General features: G+C 35.1%; 3 protein-coding genes across 3 annotated transcripts in view; 1 reads left to right on the forward strand and 2 right to left on the reverse strand.

The window, feature by feature from the left end:
- The window catches only part of LOC149896843 (uncharacterized), a 50,269-nt gene extending 34,843 nt beyond the window's left edge, over window positions 1–15,426 (forward strand). The window contains exons 2-5 of the mRNA XM_090117340.1: window positions 3,658–3,848; window positions 8,970–9,111; window positions 9,527–9,717; window positions 10,950–15,426. Coding sequence (XP_089973466.1) covers window positions 3,658–3,848; window positions 8,970–9,111; window positions 9,527–9,717; window positions 10,950–14,801 — 4,376 coding nt within the window. The 3' untranslated portion in view covers window positions 14,802–15,426. The remainder of the gene's footprint in view (window positions 1–3,657; window positions 3,849–8,969; window positions 9,112–9,526; window positions 9,718–10,949) is intronic.
- Window positions 15,427–17,077: 1,651 nt separating this feature from the next.
- Window positions 17,078–18,102, reverse strand: LOC149896844 (uncharacterized). Its single transcript, XM_090117163.1, has 3 exons — window positions 18,055–18,102; window positions 17,719–17,922; window positions 17,078–17,410 (listed from the first exon to the last, which is right to left on the reverse strand). Exons 1-3 carry the CDS (start codon window positions 18,100–18,102, stop codon window positions 17,078–17,080), a joined length of 585 nt encoding a protein of 194 aa, XP_089973289.1.
- Window positions 18,103–19,098: 996 nt separating this feature from the next.
- LOC149896845 (cysteine-rich PDZ-binding protein) lies at window positions 19,099–24,772 on the reverse strand. The gene is made up of 2 exons (XM_090117333.1): window positions 24,503–24,772; window positions 19,099–19,360 (listed from the first exon to the last, which is right to left on the reverse strand). Exons 1-2 carry the CDS (start codon window positions 24,673–24,675, stop codon window positions 19,231–19,233), a joined length of 303 nt encoding a protein of 100 aa, XP_089973459.1. The 5' UTR covers window positions 24,676–24,772; the 3' UTR covers window positions 19,099–19,230.
- Window positions 24,773–25,002: the final 230 nt, after the last annotated feature.

Here is a 25,002-nt window from a genome sequence, read left to right on the forward strand (position 1 = left end):
GACCAAATAATTATAATATACCTTACAATTAAATTAATTACTTATACAAAAATTATTTATTTTCAAGGGAAACTTCTTTAGGCGCGTTGAGAGTAAAATTTCACGGTATTATCATGGCAATACCATCAGTTACGTAATGCAGTAAGGCGACGATTTTGGTATCTTTGAATCTTTCCAAAGAAGTTTCACTTCTGACACGTGTGCTCGGCATACACGCTCTTATTATATTATATTAACATGTGTGTATTACACTTTATAATAAGTTATCTGACATCATAACTTTGTTTTAACTTACGATTATTTTTGATGAAATATAAAATTCCTTCCATTCTTCTTACGCTACTAATTCCCTTCAAATAGGAATTTCCAAACATGATATGAATGCTTTAAATTCGCTACACTTAAGTAATTCTGTTTTAATCACACTTAAACATTGCATTATCTTGGGAACATTCTCACGGCACAAGACACGTGTGTCTTGTTATATAAGAAACTAGCTTTCCGCCCGCGGCGTCGCCCGCGTTTTCAAAGAAAAACCCGACCCTGTAGGATTTCCGGGATAAAACCTATCCTATGTCCTTTCTCGGGTATTAAAATATCTCTATAGCAAATTTCATGCAAATTGGTTCAGTAGTTAAGGCGTGATTGGGTAACAGACAGACAGACAGAGTTACTTTCGCATTTATAATATTAGTATGGACTAAGCTAGTTTCTGAATTTTAATCTGGTTAGCTGCTTAAGTTTACACATAGGTACATGTGGTATTACCACAGAACAAATTAAACACAGTCTAACTTGTGGTAAGACAGAATATGGTATTAAAAGTTTCCAAATTAAACGCAATTTTATAGCCTAGTAAGGATCTGGAAAACCTGCTTTATTCAAATATTGTTTCCCTACCCCTAACATGCAACATTACAACATATAGACATACGAAGTAATACCTATAATCTACATCCGCAAATGTACTGTGTAGGTTGACGTTAAAAAACAACAATTCAATGAACTTCATACTCATTCGATATGAATAAAACACTAGCTGTGCCTTGCGGTTTCCCCTGCGGACGAACTTGCATAGAAAATCAAGTATTAGCTCATGTGTTATTCTGATTTACACCATATACCTACTCCTAAAAAATAACAAACATCCATCCATCCATACGTACAAAATTTCGCGTTTATAATATAAGTTCGCATATTGTTTAAAATGCAAATCTTATAACTCATTGTACTATAATATAAAATCAGTCTCTGTAAGTCGAGCACTCAATCATTATCCGTTCGCAATGACTTGCGACAGATTCTGTTACAATTTGTATTGAAATGACAGTTATAATTATTAAATGACGCAATGTAGGTAAGGCCGGTCTGTGGTGTGTGTGGACTGTGGTCACAGCCTAAAAAGCTGACGATTAAAATGTTTGAAATAATCTTCTTGGAAATAATATTTAATACATATCAAAACTTCTTTAAACGAAAATATGTTTTTATTGTCGAAAATTTGACACTGGCACATTATAATAAGCCGCCAAAAAAAAGTTGTTGTTATAATTTCCCGCGCACTCGCTTATTTTTTTTCTGTGAGCAATGACCTCAGCGCTACGTGTTTGTTCCATCACAGTTCTATAGTCTTTATGGTATATTGAATATTGATAGAAAAGTTAATAATGATTAAGAAAGTTAATAGACTGGTCGGAAGGTTAAGTAAAAAAGGAATAATGTGAAAGCGATTGTGACCCACTTGTCTATGATCTCTACTGTGTAAGAGCTGCTGAATGAAATAATGACAATAATTAAACTTGAAAACATAATATAATACAAATTTAAAACGCACTAAAATATCACAAAGTTCCCGTAGGTACATTTTTATTCTTGGTTATGTACAAAACATCAATCCAATACGTATCTCATAGTTTTATAATTATGTGTAGTTACTATACTTGTAACCCGTAAGATTCGAATAAGAATACCTTAAAAATAAATTGAGGAAAATATTTCCACACAATCAGTGTATCAGTCGTAAATATGATGAAGAAATATCTTTACTGCGAGCCTAACTTCCGTTCTTAAGTAAACTTTCAAGTACTTTACTAATATACACACACACATCCTCACAAACTTTCGCATTAATTATAATATTAGTAGGATAACATAACTTAGTAAAGTCACAGATTAAACTTACTTACCAATAATTTTAAATTTAAACTTTCAAAGCAACTTAAAAGTATAGAATATGCGTTACATAACCTAATTCCTGCACATATATCTAAACACCCATTATACATTTTAGAATATATTACTTAATTCCGACTACACATACACATAAAAGTTGCATATTAATAAATCAAACCAACCATTTCCCGTCTCTTACGCTAAGTACGAAAGCAAATGACGTGTGGAGTCGCGTGTTTTCTATCACTTGCCGGTAAACTTTAGAAACTTACGATAAACACTTGACGATTAATATCTATATGCAAATTGGTATTACTTTCTATTTGTATATGTTGTCAATGTTCATTATCAAACATCTTTCCTTTTGGTAAATATTGTTTATGGTTTCAAATTATTTGCTTTTTGTTGGCTTTTTGTAATCATAAATTCTCAACTGTCTATTGTGTTAATTCAATTTTCAAAGTATCTATTTGATTTAGCAATCATATTTCAAGAAATCGTTTGAAATAAAAAAAAAATGTGTGTGTTATTACTTAATTATTATTTAAAAATTAAAATAAATAGAAACAAATCGGTAGAATCCAATTTATCTGTTTTCTCAACACATAAAAACATTGTTTATGCTATCTTGAATTTTGATTGTTAGAAAACTTTCGTTGTAACAATGGGTACTCTAAAATTAAATAAGAAAAATGCTTTTGCTGACCTTATAATATATAACAGGAAACAAACAATGATATTTACCAAATTAAACCTTTCTCATTTTCCCGTTTTATATTTGAAATGTCGCATTTCCTTGACAGTCCCCTATGCTCTATAGCCTTTACCTCACTTCGATGGCTTCCCTAATTCACTGATAAGGTTAGATTATGTGACATTTGGACTTGATATTTTCGGTAATAAGGTCGCGTTACAAAAATGTTAATTTTTATGTCTTTTTTATGAGGAATTTCTTCCACAATATACAGAAGTAGGTTGCACGCTTAACGATTACTTCATATAGTATAGTAATTAATAAAATACTTATTTATTTTTATAATTTATAAGCTAATAGACAAATATTAAGCCACGAATCGAATCCCTCCACCTCTTGTAAAAAAGTATTAATTTAATTTTTTTTAAGCTATTGCATAGCTTCTATCGGGGGCCTTGAGCGCGGGGACCGAATCGAGAAATTCCGTAACGATAAAACCTCACGCTCCCCACTCCGACGAACACGGAGGTGTGGCTTGAAGGCATGCTATGCTATTGCATTACCGCGGCAGTCCCCGAGTGCCACACGTCTTTTTTGTATATTTTTTGATAAATATTAGGTAGGTACAACCTACATAAAATATCCGTGTATCTCTCAAAAGAGTAAAAATACAATCAGATGAGTAACTAATAATGATTTGAAATATTTATGAATTCATGTTTAAGTCACTCAGGAAGAACACAAGTAATGCCACAATACAAACCTAGCTAATATAATTTTTTTGTCCTCAGGCAAGCACCTAGTATTCACAACCGACCCAGAATCAGTCAAAGATGAATTTGCCTTCGACAACCCTGGGTTCAGACAGGACGAGAGGAACTGGCAGAGTGAGGCGCCAACCCTGCCACTAGGCGGGAAAACACATGGGCTGCATGTGGAGTTTACTAAACCGGAACAGAGCAAGGATGACTCTTATATACAGGTTAGTTTTTTTTTAATTATTTAGTTGTAGTAGCCAGTAGGATATGTTTTTTAGGTTGTGGTTTTGTTATGTTTGTAATTTGTATATGATCTGTGTAATTTTTTTTGTTATATTATCAACTGTATGTTTGTATGTAACCGAATACTTTAGAGTCGATTTTTTTTCCACTTTAAACGGACAAATTTTATTCAAACTTTCTGTACACCTATGAAGGATCGGTAAAATGCATAATTTTCATGAGTTTATCATATGCCGGTCGCGGTAAAGCTATTTAATTTAGTTAAAGTAGGTAAAGATAGAATCTTTGTCTATGATCTGTATAAAGTGGATTTTTTTTTAATTAATAGGTACCTATAGCCTAAGATCCCACTGCTCGATTTTGCTCTACTTATATCTGTTTTTTTGATGGGATTGATAGGTAATTTTAAACAAATGTTTTTATGTTCACGCAATCGATGACCGATAGTTTTCCAGTAAACCGCAACTATCAGTAATTAATCGTAATATATAAAGTAACTTTGAGAAATATCAAATAGGTAATTAAGAATACTTATTGCTTGTAACGAAAGTTATAAACAATATAAATATTTAATAATAACATCTAGATATATAAATCACCCATAAAGTCTAATTTAAGTAGACATTAAAAAGATTTATTAGTAAGTAAAACTTTAAATACACGTCCCTTCTAAATGCATATATAATGTAACTTGCGTCCGTTTACGCAATGCTTGTATGTACTTAGTTAAAATTCTTCATCTTACAAAACTATCTGGCAACCGTCCATATGTGTAAGCCTGCTTTAGGCCTCCCCCACATTGGGCGTAGGCCGAGCGTACGCGTTTCCTGAGCGTGCTGCCGGCGTCGGCGCGGCGCGGACGTCGCGTCAGCGCGCCGTCTGTGGGGCGCGGGCTACGCGTTGTCCAGCGCCGCGCGGGCGCTGCGTGAACGCCGCGCAGACGCCGCGCTTACGTCGCGTTCCATGGGCGTTCGGCCGCCCGTGTCCCCCGCACACATTCCATGAGTGCGAGGGGCACGGCGCGGGCGGCCGAGTGCTTTAGACGCGACGTCGCGTCGGCGCGGCGCTTGCGCAGCGCTTGCATAGCGTTCGATGGCGCGACGCCCGCGCCCCACAGACGGCGCGCTGACGCGACGTCCGCGCCGCGCCGACGCCGGCAGCACGCTCAGGAAACGCGTACGCTCGGCCTACGCCCAATGTGGGGGAGGCCAATGATTTTGTTCTATACATATTAACCGACTTTAAAAAGGTCGTCACGTAAAGTTATGCACTAATTTACATATAATGCAATTATATTAGAAACATAAAGTAACAATCTATTTATTGGAGAAACTCATAAAACATATATGATTTTAAACATTATTTTTGTATACAAAATGCCTGTATGGAAAAATATCTAGAATTGATTCTATATCTAGAATATATCCCAATTTAATTGAAGTTAATCATTTTTACATAGTTAATCAATAAGAAAGACGTGTGGCACTCGGGGAATGCCGCGGTAAAGCTATAATTGCATAGCATGCCTTCAAGCCACACCTCCGCGCCCGTCGGAGTGGGGAGCGTGAGGTTTTTTCGTTACGGAATTTCTCGATTCGGTCCCCGCGCTCAAGGCCCGCGATAGAAGCTATGCAATAGCTTAATAAAAAGAGAATTTCGGTAAAATTCCTACTGGTAAAAGTGAGGGGCGTTAAAAATGAAAACATCCTAAACCAGACAACATAACATTCCTACCGTTCAGCCAAGTACCCTCCAAATAAATTATACAAAACTCCAGCATTACCAATCCCATTAAACCCATAATAAATTATACTTTACAATTTACATGTAATGGATGTCAAGAAACCAGTTACGTTGCGTCTGCGCACAATTCCGATCCACATTCCAATCTAACGCGTAATAAATTGATCTTTCATATCGCTTGCTTTATTTATTTTAATATGTATAGCGAACTTCTGAATTGCCCCAGTGTAATGTTTTGACTAAAAATTTCCGAAAACATTATCTGTCGTCCAAAGTAATACTTATTTTTGCAGCATTTGTATGGAACTGTCCACGCTTCCAATATTTTCTTTTTCTGCTCGGATCCTATATTGATCGTAGTATGTAGGAAATTCCCATTGAAATGAGATGTTTCATCGTAAAAAGTACGCTATCATCATCACTACATAGCATAAAACAAAGTCGCTTTCTCTGTCCCTATGTCCCTGTCCCTGTGTAATATGTATGCTTAAATCTTTAAAACTACGCAACGGATTTTGATGCGGTTTTTTTTAATAGATAGAGTGATTCAAGAGGAAGGTTTTAGTATACAATTTATTATGTTTTAGACAAAGCGGGCGAAGCCGCGGGCGGAAAGCTAGTTAGGTATAAAAATATGAATAAACTTCCGCTATCTCCAGAAACCAAATGCATACCGTTGCGACTTGACAGAAAGAACCCACAAACGTTTTGTTTCGCATTTAGGAATATTAACAATATTAGTAATGTTAAACATAGTTAGGAAATAAGGATTACGTGTACATTATTATATTGACCTTAGGTATATCTAAGATATATTACGACTCATGTATGAGAGATATAAAGATGACGCCATTGATATAATCTGTGTGATCAATACAAACACCTTGTAATCTCTTGTTTGTTGGAGTTTAGCGAATGGTTTAACGATTTAGTAATGAAGGACTATAGTTTTTACCTTGTATTTTTAAAATTAAATGTTCTACTTCTGTACAGGTTGAAAGCCCGATTTTAAAATGCCTTTATAAGCTTCATCTGTATGTTTGTATGTTCGTAAGTAACCGACTTCTTTTGACTAGATTTTGACCCACTTTAGACAGATTTAATTCATACTTTGTACCCTTGCTTGGCCTTATCAAGGTCAATGACAATTACTATAAATTAAAAAAAATACATAATATGTGTGGTATTGAAAATTACTAGCATTCCATTTTTCCTTGTTTATGGAATATGGACTTCATCGTATCACGACAAATATTAGCCTTCATCGCACTTGCATTTAGCAATTTTATCGTTTATTTTGTCAAACATTGAAATAAAACTTTTTACTTTTTAGATCTATTTAATTACTTAATATACCTATATCAAGTAATAGAATTAAGAACGACTGTAAATTTCCCACTACAATAAACAATTAATAATAAGTAAAATACCAATTATTATTTTTGAGGCTAATCCATTCATTTACAATGAATTATAAATCAATATTCTATTTTTTCATTAAGGTCAAACAATCAGTCTATCGAACGGTAATTGGCAATTTGTTTCAATAACTTTGGCAGTTAATTGATAGATAAATTAGTATAGTAATTAGATTAATTTGTTTTTAAATTAAAAAATAAATATATAACGTGTTGTTTTTTTATATCAAAACACGTGACTGGAACTAAGCGAACCAAAAAATTTGTAAATACATAGTTAAAACGTCGTTAAACGTCTCATATGTTGAATGTTTTCATTGAACTCCTACAAACAAACAATATTTCAACCTTAGATATACATTTAAGAAACCACAGTAAAATTATTGGCTTCGACATTTGGTAGCGATACTATAATTGCTATAGGTACCAATAATTACCATAGTAGCATTAACTACTATTAAGTATTCTGTGACCATAGGTAATCTATGGTATGTTTACATATCTACCTACAAGTAATAGATAGTAGAGTACCTAAACAACAACATACGACACACACATCCACTTTTTTATTGGGCTTAGAACACGACTACAACCTATGACTACAACTATTTCCTCGTGTTTAGTTTACACAAATAACATAGAAATAAATGCTCGAAGCATGAAAAAATGTAACATAATATCTATAATTATACTCGTATATAAATCGCCTAAATACTATTATTTCTACACTATGTACCTACTGTATGCAATCTTGCGCTAAAGTCCGGTCGCGGAGCAGGAAGAATTTCGTACATTAACCTGTTACTACCTGTCACTGTCACTCCCTTGTAAAAATAATGTGTCTTGCTCGCACAGGTGCAATGACCGCCGTCCTTAGGGATTGTAAACCTTTAACCTGAGAGCGTAAGGTTTGTGTTTGCTTGATTGGTGTCAGGTGTTCAATTATGATTTTGTGAATTCAACATTTATAAGAATAAACCTCAAACTCTTTATATCCAATCAAAATCCGCCTAAGTCGAAATCGCGTGTTAGACTTACGTATTTCTGAAATATTGTACCTACATAGTAAATTATTTTTTGAAAAATAAGGTCATAAAGAATTTTCACTTCTTAAGTGTGTACACGCACACTTTTTTTTATATAATATATCGTGGTTATTGAAAAAGTTAAAATGTAACTAACTAAATGTAACTAACTATTAAAATGTATTGTAAATGAATAAATGACATTTATTTAATAAATTAGTAAAAAACATTATCTCCTCCAAATATTTCATGTAAACTGCACTTCATTCAAAAATGTTTGTGGCCACTGTCAGTAGGTAAAGAGGTCATTGTACGAAATTCTTTCTGCTCCGCGACCGGACTTTTATAAAGATAAAGATTCCAAAGCGCTCAGCACACGGATGCAATTCGAATCATTAGCAATGATGTCATTATATAAAAACTATACCTATTAACAATTAGTTTTTTCATCATTTGTAAACTTTGTAAAGGTCAAGGTAAATTAAATACAGTAATTAAATAATTTTGTGATTTTAATGCTTGTAAGTAACATTAAATGTAGTGGGACGAACTTTAGACTGAAATAATAAAATTATTTGGGGATTTATATATAAGAAATGTTTTTCCTTTTTTTACTTATCCAATTTAAGTTTTTACCCGTATGAGAAAAAAGAAAGGTTATGTTTTTCGAGTGTATATGTACCTATAACTTTCAAACTCAAACATTAATTTATTCAATTAGACTTCTAGAAGCACTTTTGAAACGTCATTACATATTTTTAACATGTAACTATATATATTTCTTTAGCACGCCCAAACACCTGGACGAATCTCCAAAATTGTGATATTGACATAGGCTACATAATTTAGCAGTTAGGTAGGTTGTTTGTTTTCATAATAATGCTTGTTATTAAAACACATTTTTCCTTAATTCCAGCGGGCCCGTACTCGTAAAGTGAAATTATGGGCGCGAGATTTCACGGGACTCGGTTTGACGTGCGGCGGGGGCGCCAAAGATGGCGTCTGCGTACAATCTGTATTACGAAGTGGGCCAGCCGCTGCAGCTAAATTACAACCAGGTATTTATGATACTAGCTAGAACTTTATGGTGTTAATGAGCTTATGTTGAGAAGAAGTTCGATTATTCTATCGAATTATATGTTGTACCATGGGTTGTACCTACTGAGCAGGGTTTTTAATGTATCGCGATGCTTGCTTGATGATATGCTTGATAAATCCGTGATATGTACCCATTAGAAAATATCAATTTTAACTCAAAATTGTTATTATAAATTTAAAATGTAAGGTTCAATTAATCCAGTCAGTTTAATAGTGTTTTGTTTGTTTCTACCTAAAGAGATGCATATTTATGCAAACTTTTACTGCAAAATACAAACTCTACATCTAGCCACACTGTATACCTCTTTTTAACCATTTATTACGTATTCATTTTTCAATTACACCAAAAATAACTTCCCTCATAACAAATTTCAGGTGACAAAATAAAGAGCATCAAAATAGAGTTCTCCGGTACACCCTTACAAGATGCCGTAGCCATTCTTTCCCTCGCCTCCCCCTACCCTGTGGAACTTGAGGTAGTAGAGGGGGGGAGGGTGAGCGGTGAGGGGTGGGGGGTGCACCATCCTGTGATGAAGCGGGCGGGGTCCACTGGCGATGTTAGTACGGTGAGTTGACAAACAGACATACATATTATTACTATCGACATGATTTACTAAGCTTTGTTTTCACGCTTTTATTTAGATTCACCTATATATTTGTATGTAACCTTTAAATTGGATTTTGATTCATAAATGATTCATAAAAATATAATTTAGCTAAAGATCTCTTCCAAAAAAAGTTTTAGCATCAACGCCTTTCCTTTGTTATAGATGGTTATTATTCATGATTAAAGAAATATTCATAATTTGTATCTACATAATATTATTAACAAAGTCATACGTCGCGTATATTTGTGTCTCTTTCCGATAAACTCGAAAACTACTGCACGATTTTCATTCCTATTTGGCCCAATGGTTCTTGAGGAATACACATTTTAATATATAGATTGTTAAGTTTTAGACAACACGGTCGAAGCCGCAGTCGTAAAGCTAGTAAAATATAAATTCCTTTTTAAAGAAGGCACCTTTGTGTAGTAAATTTGTTAAAAGATAACCAGCAAAACCATGCACTACCTATAAAGTGCGTTTGAATAACACAATAGACACCATAAACTTGAAACTATGCATAACTTATCGTAGACATATCAATCACATACAAAATAACCAGAATAAATTGAACTCTACCCACATTCCTCTATAATTGAACCAAAGCTCAAAACCATCTGGTCGATCTACACACAAGATAATGTTATAAATATGAAAATAGATATTCTGTTTTGAATTCTATCGTAAACAAAATAAGGATGCGTTTACAATAACATACGTATTGTCGTAGGATGTTTTGCGTCGTACAAATGTTTGAAATTCAATCATGTCTGATATTATGGAATTCTAGTGTGTTGAAATTTATTAAGTATGTATTGATATGTTCGGACGTTGCTTGAACATAATGGAATATTACGAACACCTTTTTTAACGTAGGGTATTTGTTAATAATTGATTTTGATAAAAATTAAATTTCTTTTGGAAAGATCTTTATTCATGATTGATAATATGATGAGTAATAGGAACTATGTATTAATATTTTTCTAAACGGAGTCTTATTTAGATCAAAATGTATATTTTGCTGCGATTCCTTTTTTTTATTTATCCGAATCTACTTTAGTATGAAGCGGTGTTCGGGATTGTTGTAATTGTATATGCATATTATAATACCTACAGTAGAATGTAGATTATTCATCTTCTATAAGTCTCTGCTTTATAAAGTCACATATTAATACATGAATTTTTCATTTCAGCTGGAAAAAGAAGGAAAACTGCTGCACCCGCCCGTGTCACCAAACACATCACATTCAAACAATTCCACTCTCGAAACGAAACACAGCAAGGGCGGCATAAAGAAAATCATCACAGAGAAGATAATCACGTCAACAACACTTGAAAGAAACAAGAAAGAGAAGAAAGATCCACCCACAACGTTAGAGCGAGAGAACGAAAAGAATCTAAAACTTGCGAACAAAGCGAGACATTCAGATGTCACACATAAACCAGAAAGGCAGAAGAACGGACACTCCACTAGCGGCGAAATACAAATAATACAACCAGAAAACGGAATAGGTCACAATATAGAACACGCTGAAGTCCAAAAGCGAGAGAGTGATCCAAAGAGAGCAATGAAATTCGGCATTCGTGTTCTCCCACCAAATGTACCTGATGACGGCGTCCTTAAGCAAAAAAATGTTGAAAACGGCAACATTGTACTAGAAAAGAAAGCTATCGATGAACCGGACAAACCAGAACCACAAAGACCAGCTCCCACCACACAGATTAAACACGAAAATGAAATAGAACAAAAGAAACCGGTCGTTGCTAAGCGACGAGAGAAAATGGCGCCCCCTGTACCAAACGTACGAGTAAAGGCGAATGAAAGTGATACAAGTATCAGTCAAGATACGACTAGATTAACGGATCTTTCGCAGTCGTCGTCTTTCACTAGAACTGATTTAAATTCTAGTGGTATCAAACGAGACGAGAACGGCATACCTCAAGAGTTACCTCAACACATGTTCGATGCGGCCAAAGCTGCTAGAAGTAATAGAAAAAGTTCTACAGAACTAATTCAGGAAAAGGAACCGAAAAAGGAAGAACCGCCAAAACCAGCCAAAAAATCCAAAGGCAAAGCACCTTCTCCGCCCGCGGTAGATAAACTCAAGAGAGATGATAATATGTTAGAGCAATTGGCAAATGTTAAAGATTTCTTAAAGAATGAGAAACACCATTCTAGCCTTCTATTTGATAACTCAGTAACTTCAAGCAAATCAACGAATTCTTACAATACTTCAACTCCCAAAGTTAACAAAACAAAGCGTCTGGAAGAATCTATTAATTTCAGTCAAGATGATATAGATGACATTGTGTCTAAGCCGTTTAAAAGAGAAAGCGATTCATTGAACAACTTCTTTGCAGATTCAAAATCTAATCTTTCGTCGAATCAAGATGTGCATTCAGTTGTTTCTTTAAACAATAGTGACAAAAGTGAAAAGGGATCAACTACTATTGAACTAAATAACAGTGATATAACAATTCATAGTTCACCCATGAACGACACAGTTTGTTCTGGTTCTGACGATACCTCCATGTTAGATGATAACGAAAGAAAAGCAGCGTCTTTAGGCGATTTATCGAGATTCGATTTACGAGTTAAAACTACTAAAACTAGCACAGGTACTCTAGAAAGAGCACAAAGTTTAGACATATCTGCTGATGACGTCGAAATTCAAGAAACTACGTTATCACCTAAAAAACGTAAAGCCATGTCTGTAGTAGAAACGACCTTCTTCGATTCAGGAAATGAAGATATGTTACCAGAAATGATTGATGCAGAGAAAGGCATAATAATGAAACAGAAGGAACCACGTTTAAGCCTTAACATTGCAAAGACATCTGCTATAGAAGGTCTTAACACTTTCCAACGAAATCGTCTTAAAAAAGGTTCAGAGTTCGGTAACTTAGAAGATGCTATCGTTAAAGGTTCTTCAAGTTCTATAGATTCAGAAAAACATGGTTCCCAAGAAATACATGTGAGGAAATCACAAAGCAGCTTAGATACAACTCAAGAAAGCGAGCATGAGACATCTGATCATTTAGCAAGAAGAATTATGGATGAAAATATGCGGGTACACTTAAAATTAGTGTCTGAATTTGCTAAATCTACTTCAGATGGAAGTAACGCGAGCTCTTTGGAAACAACACAAGAACCAACAATAACATCAACAACAACCTCAACAACAACAGAGACAAAACTTGCACCTATCAAATACGAAGAAAAAATAACCATGAGCTACGACACAAACATTCCTGATGACATGAAAGTATCTCGTAATTCATACGTCAATAGCTTAGAACGACCAAAATCTGACATGATGAAAAAATTACTGGCCAAAAACCCTATTTTTAACGTTCACCTCGATCAGAAGCATGAAGCTACTACAAGTAAAGAAACACCTACACCAATGACAGACTCGTTAAAATCAGCAATGCACCAACCAGATATCGTTAACTTTGATTTAAAAAGCTCCGAAGCTAATACAAAAGAGTATGATGAATTCGTAAGCAACATTAGAGTCGGTTCCAATAACAACACACTTAATATCAAACGAAAATCTCAAGAAAATATTACCTCAGACTGGACTGAAAATAACAAAGATAACCAAGATATTCAAACAAGTAACATTGTAACTATATCAACCAATGAAAAATCAGCACCTACTGAAAGGAGAACATCTTATACAAAATCTATTGAAATTGGTGAACCGAATATAAGACTTATTCCAGATTTGGTAGAAGGCATAAAGAGAACTGAAGAAAAAGAAAGTAGAACTGTATACATGGAACCAGCCAGTGTTTCTTTAACTATGCAACAGGAACCCGTTCAGAAAACGGTCACAGTAAACGTAACAGAAGACGAATATGGAAACAAAGTGATCACACAAAACGTTGAAAAAATATCCACAAAATATATAACCACTAAAACTGAAGCACCTTTACAAGTGGAACAAATAACATTCGGTATTATGAAAGGCGGTGGAAATATCGACGAAATAGAATTAGAAGAAGGAAACGTTAAAGACATTGATAAAAAAGTGTTAGAAGAAATAAAGAGACAAAATCCGAACATGCATTTCACTACTGAAGAACCCTCATATACAAGAACAGAAACAATTATCCTTAATACAACTGACATGGATGAATATGAAGCGAAAAAGCTTATGGAAAGATTACAAAACGATCCAAGTTTTATGGCACAAAAAACACCTGAAGAACTATCGCGTCTAGGAATTAAAATAATACATGATATGGAAGATACGAAAACGGCTAAAGATGATTTAGTTGAAGTTACAAAAACGAGATACGCTATCAACACTTCAGCGTTAGAATCGGAGAAGCAATGCAAATTAGAGTCAAAAGACCAAGAGGAGCATATAACAGAAATACAAGTGGTCACACCTCGTACGGAGAAAATGAGCCAAAAAACAGAAATTAACACAGAAAAAGTATCCAGTAGGCAAAGAGCACCACCTACTATAACTAGCTACCAAGAACCTCTACTTTCCTACGAATTAGACGTAGAATTAATAAACGACTTCATTTCAAACGAACGCCATCACTCAGCGAAGCAACAGACCGAAATAATAAAACGAACGAAAACGAGTCAAAGCGGAACGGAACCAAAGAAACGCCATTCAGACTTCGATCTACCCAGAAACAGTCACATCAAATTCCGTACAGCCACTTACGAATCTCCGAAAGGCACTATAGTTACAAGCACAGATTTGGAAAACAGACGGCTTTCGCAATTAGACCAAATGCAACTCCGAGCTCCAAGCGAGCCGATAACCCAAAAGCCAGCCATTTCAGCTAAACCGAGCAATATACCTATCAAAGCGTCTGATAAAAAACCTCTAGCTGGTTTAGTTTCTTCGAAAATACCTGTATTTTCGACACAGAAATCGTTGAGTCAAGAAAATCTGACTGATAAACATTTTTCCATACCTGGATCTACGCCATTAACTTTGAGCAGTAGTTCGGGAAATATTTCGGTAACTTCGATCAAAAGCAGTTCTAGAAGTCCAAGCGGTGGTCGATTGTAATTCTAATAATTTAAATCTTGTACAATATTGGCATTATTAAGGTATATGTACCTTTAGTGTATTCATTTAGTGCCAGAATATTACCAACGGTAATCTATGTCTTTGCGAAAATGTGCCTTATTATCTTAATGATTCGACGTCATTTCTATTGAATGAACATATAGTTCGGTTGTGAGAAATAATTTTAGTAGTTCGTACAATTTGTCACAAGTTTAAAAAAAAAAAAAAATCACAAACATTCCGTCCGAAGAGTATTACCATAAACATAACAATAATGTAAGATGTAGACTATATTAACCTTAATTTTAATTTTAAAGTTTTAATGAACTTTGTCTTCCAAATGGCAATGGCAACATTGACTTACAAATGATAAATATCTACATATTGTTATTTTGCATTTTGCGAATTTTTAAATGTACTTAATTTTATGTTTAAGGCGTATCTTGAACTTTTATTTTCATTATTTTATAGTTATTATGTGATCACGTTTGTTAAATTAAAGTTTTTATATAAAGTTATTATGTTCAATGTAATATCGCAGTTAATAATTAATCACAATTATACAAATCGTATTTTATTGATGTATTATATTATTATGATGAAATAAATACAAATTATAATGTTATTGGTTTTTTTATTTTAACCAACACACCCTTTTAAAGACACACCCTGTAGGCTGTAGGTATCTATAAAATATTTTATTTAAAAAAGTTGTGTTTGTTGCTTATAACTCAAGAATGGCCGAATCGATTTTAAGTAATTTTGATTCGTTTGATACGTTTCCAATGATAAAATATGAATCTATAAATTATAAGAGCCGGGAGGAATCACTGCGTAGTTATCTGATGATTATACAAGTCAATTATTAATTAAATCACTAGTTACATTTACTATCTTCAATCTCTTTCATATTGTATATTCCAGTATATATATTCAAATTCAACATTATTTCTTCATCTGTACCAAAATATAAGATGAAATAAAACAATTCAATGCATTTATTCACTATCTCCTTTCGACATAACAAAGCGCCCTCTACAGTTCCTTTTACATTCCCTCTTAAAACTTCTTTTCATACTTTTCTTACATAAATACGCGCTACAAACAATTTTATACGTATTAATGCAGGCTTTTCGACATGTTTTAGCAGCTTTTTTGTCGCAAGTCGCGTGCCACGATTTTCTTAGCATTTCCATTTGTGTTTTATTAAGTTCTAAAGTGCTATTAGTAAAATGGTCCTTATTTGAAGCACTGTAAGGTTCCGATTCAAGAGATTGGGGTAACTCTGATCGTAGTAAATCATGCTGAAAAAATAGATAAATAATTTAAACATAGATACAAATAATATTTCAAGATTGTACAGAAGGAACTTACAGGTAAAGTAAAAAACATGTTATTTCTAATATCACTCACTCCTTTTGTATCTTCATAACTTGCTTCTATAGGTTTAATATAAATTCTTGCATCTATTTTCTGAAACAAAATAGCTTCTTTAGGCCTTGCACTACTACCACAGAATATATAATAGTGCTACTACTACTTTCATTTCATAATATGTATTACAATATGTACCATACCATAAGTATAGAAAATAAAATAAAATATTTAAAATGAATATCTTGAATGCACACAAACATCTTGAATAAAGTAAAAATAATATTTCTATTGAAAAAATATAACCTACCTCTAGCCAATTATAATAAATCAAATTGAGCGTTTACGTGCGTTTTCGTAATGATAAAATACTAATTGATTCCGAGTTTGAAAATCATTTAACTGTACTATATTACGGATATAACATTTTTTGGTTCGTTCTCTTTTATGAAAGCTTTGAAGGCATTTTAACTCTTACACAAAAAAAATTTCTGATTTATAAGTGTTATTGTAAAACATCTAGTATGGTATATACAATATTGTGTGTTGTTAGGGTTCGATTCACAGATACATAAGTCATGTTAAAGGTACCTTAGAACGGTAAAATAATATTGAAAGCTTTTTTTCTATATATACCTATCTAGGTCTACTTGTTATATTTACCATGTACCTAATTTATATTTGATTGCTGTATATTTAAACTTAGTAAGTACCTACAGATTTGGTGATTTCGCAAGTGTTACGAATACGATATACTATAATTACTGGCAAGAGCGTGTCGGCCAAAACAGGAATAGACTACCTTACAATAAACATTGTTGAGTAGAATTTATAATTACAATAACTATGGTTAAGTGGGAGACGATATTAAAACACATTTTACTCAGTATTTATTTATTTTTCTAGAATCTTTTTTCGCACGCATCGTCACATTCCGCCTTGAAGTACCGCCGCATTCTCGATGAACATTCGTATTTAAATTTTCGACATACACGCCTATACGCGTTTTTACACGCAAATATACACCTCTTTCGAGCTCTAGGAATCGGTATACTATCGTTATCACTGTATACCACACTGTATACTTTAGGCTCCTTGTCCTTGGGGAAAATAGAGAAATCGGAATCCGAATCCGAACTATCACCAAATCTTAATGCTCTGTCTGGTATCACCAGATTTTGTTGGAGTTCATCTGCTTGCTTTTTATCTTCCTTGGAATTGTGTTTGTCTATGTCCTGTGGAAAAATGTTTTTGAAGCAAAATAGCAAACTTTTTGTAATATAGAGACTAGAGTTGAGACTGTTTACAAGCTAGACCCCCTACAGAAAATTTCCCTGTATAAGGGACCTTTTTATAGTACCTAATAAAATGGTTATTTTTTTCAAGCAAAACTAATATGCCTAATCCTGTAGTTAGTTTTTGATATGTATGCACAATTATGCGTGCAAACAGTTGTTTTTAGATAGAGTAGAGTAGTTATGTTTAGTAGAGCTTAGAGTACAAAGACTTTAATTTACTAGTAAAGAATTACTAAGGTACATACTTTAACAACAACAATTGTATAATCAGGCTGTTGGTCATTCAACAAAGTCCTTAAAAATCCGTTAAAATTATTATCATTCAATCGAATCATTCTATTAATGTTTTTCATTCGTTCTTCGTTCAGATTTATTAGCGAATTGAGAAGAGATTCGTAATTTTCATGGGAGTGGTCATTTTGTAAACATTGGATGTCGTAATTGAAAACCTAATAAAATAAAATAAATTATTATTAACACTTGACTCTATTATTATATAATTTTAATCTCAGGACAAAGAAAAATGTTTAAATAATATAGGTAAATATTGAAAAACAAATATAAATTTGCCAAAATCTTACCAAAATTAAAAAATATATAAAATTAATTCTTAACTTGCTTACAAACATTTGTGTATGTTAAAAAGTAACTCTATAATTCCTTATCATATTTAATTTTCTTTTTATTGATTTGTAGATTGAGTTTCGGTTTTTAATTTTATCGTCACTCATGTTCGTACTGACTGGCATGCTCGCAAGCATGTGCTTGGCCCACGTAAGCGCATGGGCTGCTTGCGCGCCTGACCGTACCATTAAAGATAAACAAAAAAATAGATTTAAGATGATTTGGTCAAGTAAATTTATAGAGTAATAAAATTATGAGTAGGATTTTTTCTTAATAAAATGCATATTTAATTCCTAATTTATATTTAAGTAACTAGGTATATACAAGTATAAGTAAGTACATATAATTATTTTATAATATTCAGGATTTCAAGTCAACATTTATAACATCTGTATCTAAAGATATAAAAGAATTTTATCAATAATCTATTGTGCTATGTGAACATTTCAATGGGTAATCTTATAACTATTTTACAAACAATCTACAAATATTTTACAATTTTTTATTTTATTTAAAAATGACTTCTGTTTATTGTGAACATTTTTTACAGTTTTTAAAGATTGTAGATGTCAATCAATTACTAGTACAAAATACCAATAAAACATAAAAATGCATCTTATTAAATATACAGGGTGTCCCACTGTTGGTATACTAAGCTCAAAGGAGGTTATAGTTTTACATACTCTGAGTATGTAAAAAATATTTAAGTATAAAATTCCAGACGCAGTTTTTTTTTCAAATAGATGAATTCTTAAAACTCTATGTGTACACCCATAACAAGCAATATGCCAGTTGCCACCCATACCAGCACGTGACCTATCGTTTAAGATTATGTTTTCATAGACAAAATGCTCACATTAGCGAAGCGTTATATGCCAGCTGCGTGAAGCTAGAGAAGAAAACATGCGTTTTTCAGGAAAAATTTAGCAAAATTTTTTGATGTAATTTTGTTGTTTAAGTAATATGTGATCAGTGTATGCAAAACTACAAGTCCCTTCTCGCTTAGTATACCAATAGTGGGACACCCTGTATATGAAAATTGCATTAACCTTTAGTACAAAGAGGATATTAAATAAACTTATATCTATAATATTTAATATTTTCCACATAAACTTAAATCTTTTGTCCAAATGTTACGTTGAACTTTGCCTATAATTTGCAGTGTCTAAAATCTTCTTTCCGCACATAGCACAGATCCCTTTCTTGTATGCACATGCTTGACAGTAGTGAGATCCAACTTGATGTACTTTTGTTCTGCATATCCTGTAAAAACATGATTAATAATATCATTATTTAATCAATTAGAATTATTTAATTCGTTTTTTTTTCAGGTAAAGGATTTTGTTAAGTATTTATTGTAGAAATAAACTTCTTAAGTAGCTTTTAAAGTGTTATGTTGAAAGTATCGAGGTGTTTCTGAGTTAAAAATTTATTCATAGTCGCATTTATAAACAAGTCATCATCATCATCATCATTAACAGCCCATGTTTGTCCACTGCTGGACATAGGCCTCAGTCATGGCACGCCATTGAGCCCGGTCATTTGCTCGTTGTCGCCAGTTTTGCCCAGCAACCCTGCGGATGTCGTCACTCCACCTTGTAGCAGGGCGTCCTACGCTACGTTTGCCGAGCCGCGGTCTCCACTCCAGTACATGTGTGCCCCAGCGGTTGTCCGTTCTGCGGCACATATGACCGGCCCACTGCCACTTCAGCGTGCTAATCCGTTGAGCTATGTCGGTAACTTTCGTTCTCTGGCGAATTACTTCGTTCCGGACTTGGTCCCTCAGAGAAATACCGAGCATAGCTCTCTCCATAGCACGCTGAGCGACTTTAAGTTGGTGGACCAGTCGTACTGTCAGTGTCCACGTCTCGGCTCCGTAGGTCATGACAGGTAGGACGCACTGATTAAATACTTTTGTTTTGAGGCATTGTGGTAGTGACGACGCGAAGACTCGACGGAGTTTTCCAAAAGCCGCCCAACCCAGCCGTATCCGCCTGTTGATCTCACCGTCGAAATTGTTCTTACCTAGTTGGAGCATTTGCCCTAGGTATACATACTCTTGAACAATTTCTAGGGAGACTCCATTTATTATGATCGGCTCCGGTAAAACATGGTTATTGACCATGATCTTCGTTTTGTCTGAGTTCATGCGGAGACCGATGCGTAAGGAGGATTCGGCTAATTCATTCAGCATCTGCTTGAGATCCTGCAGCGATTTAGCCATAATGACTATGTCATCGGCAAATCGCAAGTGCGAGATATACTGACCGTTGATATTGATGCCTCGTCCTTTCCAATCCAGCGTCCCAAACATATCCTCTAACGCGTTTGTGAACAATTTCGGCGAGATTACGTCGCCTTGTCTCACACCTCGCCGTAGATGGATACGTTTGGTACGCTGGTTCTGGATTTGGACGGACATGGTTGCGGCATCGTACAGAGATCTCAGCACCTCGATATATCTGCAGTCTACCTGGCAGCGCTGCAAGGACTCCAGAACAGACCACGTCTCGATGCAGTCGAAAGCTTTCTCATAATCCACAAAAGCAATGCACAGGGGCTGATTGTACTCTTCTGTTTTCTGTACAATCTGCCTCACTGTGTAGATGTGGTCTATGGTACTGAATCCACTTCGAAACCCGGCCTGTTCCGGAGATTGAAACTCATCGAGTCTTCGTGCGAGACGGTTGGTGATGACCCTTGAGAACAATTTATAGGTGTGGCTCAAAAGTGATATGGGCCTGTAGTTCTTTAAGAGGGTTTTGTCCCCCTTTTTAAAGAACAGCACCACGACACTTTCGCTCCACGCCTTCGGAGTTCTCCCAGTGAAGAGGACAGAATTAAACAGGTCTCTTAGTTGTTTTAGGACTGGAGCTCCACCTGCCTTTACAAGCTCCGTAGTTACTCCGTCATCTCCAGGGGCTTTTCCGTTTTTAAGTTGCCTCAGGGCCAACTCCAATTCGTCTAGGCTGATTTCGGGAAGCTCATCGGTGTAATGGCGAGTTAAGGTAGCTCTGGGGTCTTTATTGGATGGTACTGGCTTAGGTTTGTGTGAAGTGTACAAGCGGCTGTAAAAGTCTTCAACCTCCGCGAGAATCTCCGGCCTCGATGTCAAGACGCTCCCCGTAGATGTTGTCAGCTTTGTCAGTGAAGATCTATCTAGGTTTTGCGCGAACACTTTCGATCCGCGATTTTGCTCAATTGCTTTTTCAACTGCAAGAGTATTATAGGATCTAAGGTCACGCCGAACCATCGTGGATATCCTTTTGTTTAATAGCCTTTGGGCTGGCAAAGCTAATTGTGGGTTATCGCGTCGCTCGTCCATCAAAGCCAGGGTCCCCCGCGAAAGTTTAGACTTTTTACCGGTGGATTTTATTTTGAACAGCCCTTTGCCTTCTTCCCTGAGAATATCAATGACTTGTTGGAGTTTTTGATCAACGTCATTTGTGGGTTCTAAGGAGGCGAATCTATTGTGTAATTTTAACTGAAAAGTTTCAGATTCAACAACGGTTTGAAGTGGACTGGGCCGGAGTATTGGCCTTATCAATCGGTTTCGTTCTAACTTGCAATTGATATTCAGAGTGCCTCTAAGATAACGGTGATCACTGCCCGTATTAAACCTTGTGATCACTGAGACATCTCTGAATATGCGTTTTTTGTCCGTAATGATAAAGTCAATCTCGTTACGGGTCCTACCATCGGGGCTTTGCCAGGTCCACTTCCTTTGGGGCTGTTTCTTGAAGAAAGAGTTCATCAAATACAGTCCCTCTTTTTCGAGGAAGTTGACCAGCATATGACCCCTCTGGTTTCTGACTCCAAAACCGTGCGGTCCTATCGCCGATTCGCTGCAACTTTGCGTTCCCACTTTAGCGTTGAAGTCCCCCATCACAACATTGTAGTGTGCCTTTTTGGTGTAATGTAAGGCTTTAGATATATCTTCGTATATTTTTTCTGCATCTTCGTCAGAGTGTGCCGAAGTTGGTGCGTAAACCTGGATCACCTTAAGGCTATACCTCTTAGAGATCTTAAGTATGAGGTACGCAACCCTGGGCGACACACTTGCGACTTCTACAATGTTGGAACAGAGGACTTTGTTGACCAGAAACCCAACACCACCTTCAGAAAGGCGGTCTCCTTCTCTAAAGTACATGATATGTCCCGATTCAAGAGTTATGGTGTCCTCTCCCTCTCTTCGGACTTCGCATAACCCAAGAATATGCCACTTTATATTACTTAACTCCTCTTCGAGCTGCACAAGGTGTTCATCGAGCCGTAGCGTGCGTCCGTTATACGTTGCAAGGGTCAGTTGGATTTGGCGGCCTACCGTAACCCGGGGATTCTTCGCACCCCCTGTTCTACCGTTACCACGACCGCCGCCGTAGCCGGGAATAGTAGAACTACCGGGAACTGGGGGCCGTGGTTGGGAATAGCTTGCCATAATTGGTAAATGCCCATAGTCGCCACGCTGGGCATGCGGGTTGGCGACCGCAGTGCATAACATTTCGAGACAGCAATGCTGCTGCCCATTGCTGTCCTGTTAGATTTTGTTATGCTGATTTGGATGGTTATACCGCCATCAGTCGGTCGTCAGAGCCTCGTCCGTTGTTCAACAGGATGCACCGCGGGAAGGTGAGGTTGACTATTGGAGCACTGAGGTGTTATTGTGCTCCCTTACATCCCCTTACATAAACAAGTCATCGTAGAAATTTTCGAGTGTTGATTCAATAGATAAGGTAACGGCACCAGTGGTGGACAAGCATCCAGTAATGGACAAAATAAATATTAAATTTAAATATTAAGACCAAAATTAACGTTATATAATTTGGCAATACTTAAAATAAAAGTTTGGTTCATAAGCTATCAAAATACGACACTTCATCTTATTCGGCCAAAACGTTTGAAGATGGCAGAACGTTATGTTTAGTTACTGCGACTCGTTTCGAAGAAATCCGTTTTTACTAAGGAAATCCTTAAGGAAGTGAGGACACAATTTTGGTTATAAGAATTTTTTTATATATGTTAGCAAAATTTGATATTACTTTTATTTATAGTAGTTAATTGTATGAAATATTACACGATTTAGTATCATGATAGGTTATGTTGTTTAAATAAAATTCTTCAGTGTCCATAACTGGATTTAATTCTATGGATATATCCATTTATGGACATATGTCGAAAATAAACTTTTTTTAAAGGTATTAATTACATGCCCTTTTCTGTATTGTCTTTTCATTCTGATTAATAATATACCTATCACGACGATTTCAAACAAAGGGTTCCAATATTGTACAACAATTGTCCATGACTGGATTTGCTTTGGTTCCTATAATGGACATTGACATTTTTTGTTAAAATTACACTAATGGGTCCAACAACATAATATATATCTACCCATGAAGAATATATTTTAGAACAATGGTCTCTGATGAACTGTTTGGATCGCTGTCTGCTGCTAAATTCCACCACCATATAGCACACACGCTTAAATTTCATCCACACCATCTTGACAACAGTTTAAAAAAAGCTTTTTGCCTCGTGCTACAATTTGGAATCCATATCGATGGACCGATCAAATTAAGGCTGTTGGCGGATTCAGATTGGCGATTCACTTCACGAGTGTAGCGGAATGCCAGGAAACAGAAAGATATGGCGGAATATCGTGAAGCGGGTAACATCTACCCCCCCAAACCTCATGTTGACCACGTTCGCTCTGACGAGAGTGATATGACGAAGAAGAAGAAGTCCCAAAATGGATGGAATGGCAGTACTTTTTTTAGTTATATTTTTCATCCCTGACTTATTGAGAAAAAAAACCCATATTGGTGTTTCTTAACGGACATAACTCGTATTTAACGATGCATTTGTCCAATTTTTTCCTAGAAAATGGAAATTAAGACTGTTTTAAATATTATAACTATGCAAAATAATTAATAAGTACTATTTTTTATAAATACATCCCCGATTTATTATATTCCAATCATCATTTTCAAGATTCTATTGATGAACTATAAGTCTTCTCCAAGTGTAAATAACTGGAGAAAAAATATTAGGTACAGTCCATAAATGGGTGTTCATAACTGGATGTTGTCCAAAACTGGGTGTCCATCATTAGATTTTCACTGTCCATCACTGGTGCAAAAAAGTGGTTTTTTAATTTATAAATAACTTCATTATTTATGCATTGTAATCTTTTTTCTAACATTGGTTACGTTAAACTAACATTGAACTAAAGGTTTAACTTAACAATATCCAATAAAGTTAAAAAACCTACGAGAAATATGCAAAAAACTTCAATTTTTTCCTTAATCTGTACAAGACTGGTGCCGTTACGTTAGATTATGTATGAAAATACGAGAATTTAACACAACAGAATGATAAATGCTTTCAAATTCATAGTTTACTTACTTGCACTCATAAAATTTAGACGTGTAAGGATTATACCGGCCCTTCTTTGCTGTTAGTGCTTTATTTTCACCTACTTTTCGTCCTCCTGACTCAACTGTATTCCTCGCGCCGGTTTTCCATGGATCTGGTGTGATAACTCTACCCAGTTTTTTCTCACATTTCTCGCACACCATTGTTTATGTATGCTATTATTAAGAATATGCAATTAATCCAAAATTACCATTTACATTAACACAATAACAAGAAACAACACATTTCTTCCCAAAACAGTGTCAGATGTCATTTTTGATCGATTGTCAAATGTCAATATCCAAGTCAAGTCGTACCTATTAAATCACAGATTATAAATATAAAATTTATAAATATTTTGGTAACAAATTATAGGGAAGGTTTCATGTAACTTTGTGTAAATGTAAAATTGCACAAATCTTAGTACAAATTATATACCTACTAAAACCACACTAAAGCCATCTTTGAGAAACACTTTATCTATTAAAAAA

The sequence above is a fragment of the Colias eurytheme genome, chromosome 27, assembly GCF_061535395.1.
Source record: "Colias eurytheme isolate Ceu_HAF_F1 chromosome 27, ilColEury1 Martin Lab GWU primary, whole genome shotgun sequence".
Classification (NCBI taxonomy): Eukaryota; Metazoa; Arthropoda; class Insecta; order Lepidoptera; family Pieridae; genus Colias; species Colias eurytheme.

What these genes read in the sequence shown, in the direction of transcription:
- LOC149896845 (XM_090117333.1), bottom strand. Translation starts at nt 24,675, where the DNA reads ATGGTGTGCGAGAAATGTGAGAAAAAACTGGGTAGAGTTATCACACCA. An exon ending in TCTAAATTTTATGAGTGCAA is followed by an intron (nt 19,361 to 24,502) that starts GTAAGTAAACTA and finishes ATGTTTTTACAG; the next exon opens with GATATGCAGAACAAAAGTAC.
- LOC149896844 (XM_090117163.1), bottom strand. Translation starts at nt 18,102, where the DNA reads ATGTTTGTAAGCAAGTTAAGAATTAATTTTATATATTTTTTAATTTTG. An exon ending in TTATATATTTTTTAATTTTG is followed by an intron (nt 17,923 to 18,054) that starts GTAAGATTTTGG and finishes TTATTTTATTAG; the next exon opens with GTTTTCAATTACGACATCCA. An exon ending in ATACAATTGTTGTTGTTAAA is followed by an intron (nt 17,411 to 17,718) that starts GTATGTACCTTA and finishes ATTTTTCCACAG; the next exon opens with GACATAGACAAACACAATTC.